General features: G+C 35.0%; 2 protein-coding genes across 3 annotated transcripts in view; both read left to right on the top strand.

Moving 5' to 3' along the window:
- ddx27 (DEAD (Asp-Glu-Ala-Asp) box polypeptide 27) overlaps positions 1-2,810 on the top strand; it is a 20,592-nt gene extending 17,782 nt beyond the window's left edge. For both annotated transcript variants that reach the window (XM_016552646.1, XM_016552645.1), the window contains 5 exons: positions 916-1,007; positions 1,312-1,432; positions 1,539-1,629; positions 1,713-1,784; positions 2,485-2,810. In XM_016552646.1, coding sequence (XP_016408132.1) covers positions 916-1,007; positions 1,312-1,432; positions 1,539-1,629; positions 1,713-1,784; positions 2,485-2,500 — 392 coding nt within the window. In that variant the 3' untranslated portion in view covers positions 2,501-2,810. The remainder of the gene's footprint in view (positions 1-915; positions 1,008-1,311; positions 1,433-1,538; positions 1,630-1,712; positions 1,785-2,484) is intronic.
- Positions 2,811-6,178: 3,368 nt separating this feature from the next.
- The window catches only part of LOC107740280 (NFX1-type zinc finger-containing protein 1-like), a 15,138-nt gene continuing 14,102 nt past the window's right edge, over positions 6,179-7,214 (top strand). The window contains exon 1 of the mRNA XM_016552659.1: positions 6,179-6,221. The gene's annotated coding sequence lies outside the window, so the exon portion shown is untranslated. The remainder of the gene's footprint in view (positions 6,222-7,214) is intronic.

The raw sequence follows: 7,214 nt of genomic DNA, 5'->3' as shown, positions 1-7,214 counted from the left end.
GAACCAATTAAATAAGAAACAAATGTTTAAAAAAACTTTCAAAATCACCTTAGATAAACGGCAAAAGTCAACAGGCTTTTCAAAATCCAAAATATTGCCAAACAGGCGCTTTTGCATCTAGTTTCGAAACTAAATCATCCGCGATCGTCTTGTCTGTCTCACCTCACTCTTCTTGTCAGTCACCTCGACTCACTCTCCTCACTGGAGAAATGAAATCTGATCGTCGTTCGGCACGCTACATTGAGCAGCCGCATTCAGTTTTTAATTGTAGTGTCTGTTCTTTTACTGAACTAAATGATTTTTATTACTATAAAAAATCTAAACGACGGTGGGCATGTGACGTAACCGGTGTTGCGGCTTAACACCGGTATAACCATCAGCACCGTCCATCGCGGCAAGCCTAATGTGAATATATATCAAAATGTAATTTATTCCTGTGATCAAAGCTGAATTTTCAGCATCATTACTCCAGTCTTCAGTGTCACATGATCTTCAGAAATCATTCTAATATGCTGATTTGCTGCTCAAGAAACATTTCTGATTATTATCAGTGTTGAGAACAGTTGTGCTGCCCAATATTGTTGTGGAAACAGTGATAGATTTAGTTTTTCAGGATTCTTTGAATAGAAAGTTGAAAAGCACAAATCTTTTTAACATTATAAATGACTTTACTGTTACTTTTGATCAACGTAATGCATCCTTGATGAACAAAAGTATTAATTTGATCAAAAAAAGAACAATAGTGTGAACAGCAATGAGAAAATGTAATCCACTTGTCATAACCACATTTCTACTTCAGATGTGCATTAAACGGTCACATTTTCAATACATTTTCTTAATATTTCAATAATTGTTTGCGTGTGTCTACATTTATCATCTCATCACGCACTTTCATTTTCCTTTTCTTTGTCAAAGTGACAAAAGCGCTGCAGGATTTTGATTTGGCTCTGAGAGGAAAGAAGAAACGTGCGCAGTTCCTGAAACAGGGCAAGAAGAAAGAGTTAACGGTGAGATTATTTCATCAAACTGTCTTTTTGGCTTTATGCTTTTATGACCTGGCTTTGTACATCACTGTGCCATCTGAAATTATATTTGCTCTCGTAGCGAATCCATGAATCATCATAGAGGTCTAGCACCGTATGCTGCATCAGATCTGTGTATTTGAATGTTTAAGGTGTGTTTGTGTGTGTGTTTTTGTTTGTGTGTGTGTTTTTGTGTTTGTTTGTGTGTGTGTGTTTGTTTGTGTTTGTGTGTGTGTGTGTGTGTGTGTGTGTGTGTGTGTCTGTGTGTGTGTGTGTGTGTGTGCCCCAGGCGGAGGAGAGAGCTCAGTTCGAGGTGCTGAAGTCTCAGATGTACGCCGAGCGAGTCGCCAAGCGTGATCGCAAGCCTAAGCGAGCCAGAGCCATTCCTGAAGAAGAACCTGTGAAGAAAGGTCAGCAAATAAACACTTGAACCTCCTGCATGGGCTGAGCATTGGTAAACATGCGTTTGAGTTGATTTGAATTCAAATTCTGACTGCTTACACTTTCTTCTTCCAGTTTCCAAAGACAAGGGCGGCAGAAAGAAGTCTGTGTTTGACAAGGAGCTCACGAACACCAGCAAGAAAACTCTGAAGCAGTACAGAGCCGGGTGTGTGCCGCTGCATGCCATCCTGAAGATTTCACGCTTCTGTGTTCTTGTCTCTGAGTCTGACGGTGATTTTCTCTGTCTAGGCCGTCCTTCGAGGACAGGAAGAGACTCGGCATTCCAAACAAGAAAGGAGGACACTTCAAGTCAAAGGCCAGGTAAGATTTATTACAATCAACTCCCTAAAACACATCCCCATTAAATATGCATGCAACAAAAACTACATTTTTGGTATTGTCAGACTTTAATTTCATTTAACAGAGCATTGTCAATGAGAACAGACTGATTTTGTCAACTTTAATTTGTTATTTTTTCGTATAATGCATTGTTTGGGAATTATGGAGGGATTTAAATTACTTAGATATATAAAAGTAAATGATGAAATAAAATACACACCTTGAAATTAAATGTAGTGGACAACATAAAGCAACAAATGAATGAATCCTAAAATAATTTAATACATCATGCAAGTTATTGCAATTACAAAAGATTAACAAGGGTGTGAAATGTATTTATTTTATGTTTGCATTTTGTTGCACTTCTGTTTATCTATTGCTACATTCCATTATGTGATTAATCATTTAATAATGTATTTAATATAGACTGGTAAATTACTGCATAGAGAATAACAATTTTTTTTTCCAAGTCTACATGCACGGAGTGTGATAAGGAAAAGGGTATTTTAAATACTTTATGAAAATACACAAATATTTTATAAAAACGGTTCATACATTTGTGTGTCTGTATTGTGAAATGTATATTCTCTGAAGCTATTTTAAACATGTTTGCAATTATTTCAAGGGGGGGGTAATTTTTGCCTGCTGCGTCTCATCTCAAGTCTCTTATGTGTCTTTGCAGGTACAGAAGAAAGTGAAGCCGTGCCTGATGTGTCAGTGAAACATCACCCTCTTTATCATTTTATCATCATCTTCCCTCCAAACTTTCCCCAAAATAAACCTCTACAACTTGTTTAACCTGTACTTCTGTTTGTCCATGCGTTTATCATGGTAGAGCAGAGTAAATATGAACCAATGACTAATGAGCATCAGAAATCAAATTGATTTCCCTCGATTCAAGCCAAATGATTCCTGCAGAGCGAGATGATTAATCAGTGTCCGGGGCAGGAAACTCCTTTATCAGACGACCTTAAAGATAATGCAGAGAGAAACTCTCCCTGTAACCATTAAAAAAAAAAAAAATGAATGAAGCTCCAACAGTATTCTGCACCGTAAAGATGCAAAATATAATAAAACAATAAAATTAGAGGTGACACTTTATTTGAAGGTGTCCTTGTTACACGTTGCATGTACTTACTATTATAATTACTATTAATTATGCATAATTGCATGCAAGTAACCCTAAGCCAAACCCTAACCATATAGTAAGTACATGTAGTTAATTAATATTACTCCGTACTTAAATGTATAATTACACTGTAACAAGGACACCTTCAAATAAAGTGTAGCCAAATTAGATTTGTTTATATTAATTTTTTTTATAAGAAATTTTAATTTATTATATATATTTATTTTATTAAATATTTGGCTACACTTTATTTTAAGGTGTCCTTGTTACACTGTAATTATACATTGAAAGACTGAGTAATATTAATTAACTACATGTACTTTACTATATGGTTAGGGTTTGGCTTAGGGTTACTTGCATGTAATTATGCATCATTTATTGTTATTATAATAGTAAGTATTGTACATGTAATGTGTAACAAGGACATCGTAAAAAATAAAGTGTTGCCAAATATTTTTATTTATTGCTTGATATTTACTTATTCAATTATTTACTCTGTTAAAAATGAAGGTGATGCTTATAAGTACATGCAGAGAGAAATCTGCTGAACTACATACTTGTGTAAATATCATATGGAGCTTATTTATTGCTTTATTGTAGTAATTACTCAAATGCTTATAGAGTATATGGTAACAGAATATGAGTGAACATTTATTAATGTACTAAAATTTAAATAAATATTAAATACTGATAAATTAAAGCAATAAGCCCCAAGAAGCCGTGGTTTACAGTGAATTTATAACAGCTAAGGGGCGTTGTTAGATACGACGCGAAGCGGAGTGCCTAAAACCCCCTTAGCTGTTATAAATTCACTGTAAACCATGGCTTCACGGGGCTTATTGCTTTTAGAAAACGGTTATTCCATATACGTTGTAAGGTTTCACAAAATAAAACAGCAAATAAAGTGTAATGATATTAATAAAATCAGTATTCTTCCACCAAACAAGAATCAGTTGTGGTTGCAACAAAGTGGCTGCCGAGCAACACGCAAACGTAAACAAAGGTGTGTGTTTGTAGAGTAATTTACAACAGCGTCGAACGTGGCTCAGCCAATCAGAATCAAGGACCGGAACTCTCCTTTTTATAAAATATAATAATACTAATAATAATAATAAATACTGTTTTGTTCAAAAGATGCAAAACAAGGTAAGACCTTGTTCATGTACAACTTTCTGTAAAACATTTCCTCAAAAAAAAACACACCTCCGACCACTTTGGCAAACCAATCGGAAACTGCTGGTATTTTACCCTTTTTTTAGGGCCAATTTCCAGTGTCTGTGTAGAATTATGCTGAAATTACACTGGGTGTAATGTGAAGTTATTAGTGTTTCTTGCTATGGATATCTGATTTGAAGCTTTATTTCTTAACAGGAAGTAAACATGAAGCTCCAGTCAGGTCAAAGTTCCACTGTTTGTTTGTTCATCAAATGAGGTTGAGAACAGCTTCCTCAATTTAAAAATGGGTCATGTTTTCTCAGCAAGTCTTGCAATGCCTCCTTTTATTCAAAATTTTCTCTTGTATTACAACTAGTATCTCCACAGTCGATCTTTAATCGCAGCAGGTCAGTTTTGCACACTTCAAGACTTATTTTTTCCTTTATTTGCTCTGCCAAATGAGATGTAGTGTTGTTGAACAGCACTTTACAGGTCTTGCCACCTCAGCCACACTGTTGCCCAGGCTTGCATCTGTTTTGCATCTACCTCAATGCTTTGCATTCAAAACACACCATTTCTTCTAGTATGTTTATTTTGTGAAATGGTCTCAAGCAGGTGATTTCATACAAACACCTTCCTAAAGATACTAGTGTCTTTAAAGATCTAAAAAGATTGGTGTGTTTGCAAACTACTGATCAATGAATTCAACACTAAATTTAGGTTTGATGAATTTCAAGTTATGCATACTTCATTTCATTTTGACAAACTATAGAATAACTTCTATAATAGTGAGAAACTACTATAATAATAATAATCATTTTCATTCATTTAAATCGATTCTGTTTCCAAGGAACTGTTTACTGATGTGACCAATGCACTATGTCAGAGTTTTGGACTCAAAACCCCAATATTGGGATACATCGCTTGTGACAACTTACCCCGGATAATAATAATAAATACTGTTTTGTTCAAAAGATGCAAAACAAGGTAAGACCTTGTTCATGTACAACTTTCTGTAAAACATTTCCTCAAAAAAAAACACACCTCCGACCACTTTGGCAAACCAATCGGAAACTGCTGGTATTTTACCCTTTTTTTAGGGCCAATTTCCAGTGTCTGTGTAGAATTATGCTGAAATTACACTGGGTGTAATGTGAAGTTATTAGTGTTTCTTGCTATGGATATCTGATTTGAAGCTTTATTTCTTAACAGGAAGTAAACATGAAGCTCCAGTCAGGTCAAAGTTCCACTGTTTGTTTGTTCATCAAATGAGGTTGAGAACAGCTTCCTCAATTTAAAAATGGGTCATGTTTTCTCAGCAAGTCTTGTAATGCCTCCTTTTATTCAAAATTTTCTCTTGTATTACAACTAGTATCTCCACAGTCGATCTTTAATCGCAGCAGGTCAGTTTTGCACACTTCAAGACTTATTTTTTCCTTTATTTGCTCTGCCAAATGAGATGTAGTGTTGTTGAACAGCACTTTACAGGTCTTGCCACCTCAGCCACACTGTTGCCCAGGCTTGCATCTGTTTTGCATCTACCTCAATGCTTTGCATTCAAAACACACCATTTCTTCTAGTATGTTTATTTTGTGAAATGGTCTCAAGCAGGTGATTTCATACAAACACCTTCCTAAAGATACTAGTGTCTTTAAAGATCTAAAAAGATTGGTGTGTTTGCAAACTACTGATCAATGAATTCAACACTAAATTTAGGTTTGATGAATTTCAAGTTATGCATACTTCATTTCATTTTGACAAACTATAGAATCACTTCTATAATAGTGAGAAACCACTATAATAATAATAATAATCATTTTCATTCATTTAAATCGATTCTGTTTCCAAGGAACTGTTTACTGATGTGACCAATGCACTATGTCAGAGTTTTGGACTCAAAACCCCAATATTGGGATACATCGCTTGTGACAACTTACCCCGGTCTCCCCTATAGCGCATGTCTGTAAATCTCCACGGCAACCGAGTCCATGTTTTCCGTTCATCACTTTCGGTTCTGACTCAGAGAAACCGGCTGACGGTCCGCCCACAGCCGCGAGAAACGAAACTAAACCGGTAGCTATTTAAAGCCACCGAGGAGATGAAAGACGCACTATTACTGAAGACACCATAACCAGGTGAGTGCTGAAGATCATATTAAATAAGAATCGCTTTGTTTATACTATTATTTATATTTTATATCTGGTGTCATTTGCCGCTGCTGGTTTTACTCGTCTCAAACAGAAACAGTTGTGTGTTTGTTTTTTTTAAACCAGTCATTTAATTTTTAAATATTTTTTTAAAAGCGAGAACGCGAATAATATTCTCATTTCACAATATATATATTGTAACAGTACAATAAAGAATTTGGAAAAAATAATATAAAAACATGTTTAATTGTATATGAATGTTATACACACACACACACACACACATATATATATATATATATACATACACACACACACACACACATATGTATATATGTATGTGTGTGTGTCCATATCATGTTCTCTAGTCTGTGTTGATAACTATACTGTGATTTAACTGAAATTTCACAGTGGCATATCAATAATTCAATAATGTGTCCGGTTCAGATATCAGCTCAATTTGACCAAGCAGACTAATCATATATGAATGTAGGTTCATTGACAATATTTACTTTTCTGAGATAAAGGAAGGATTTTGAAGTTACAGGCTTTTTTTGAAAGTGTGTTTGCATGTAGGCTATGCAACGTTTGAAGAACTGCACTTACTTACTGTTTTGCAAATGTTAAAGATGATTCAAGAAATGTACCAAAGTGACTGAGAAAAACTAAAATGTATGAAAGTCATTGCATTAGATCCAGGGTTTCAACTGGGGATGGGCGGATCGATCCTTAAGTATCGATACTGTCGATACTGATGTTGTATCGAAAGGATCGATCCTCACATAAAAATATCGATTCTAAAGTGCATTTTTTAAACCATTAATTTTATTTACTTATGAAGAAATTCGGTGCATAAAAAAAGCTTCTAAGTGGAAAAATAGACTATATTAGCGAATAATTGTGTTGGATAGAACCATTTCTCCTGTTCATCGGAACACACGCAAATGCTGAAAGACAGAACCAATCAATCACAGACAGCGT

The sequence above is a fragment of the Sinocyclocheilus rhinocerous genome, unplaced genomic scaffold (assembly GCF_001515625.1).
Source record: "Sinocyclocheilus rhinocerous isolate Xijiao unplaced genomic scaffold, SAMN03320098_v1.1 scaffold795, whole genome shotgun sequence".
NCBI lineage: Eukaryota > Metazoa > Chordata > Actinopteri > Cypriniformes > Cyprinidae > Sinocyclocheilus > Sinocyclocheilus rhinocerous.
This window is presented reverse-complemented; position numbering and strand designations above follow the sequence as displayed.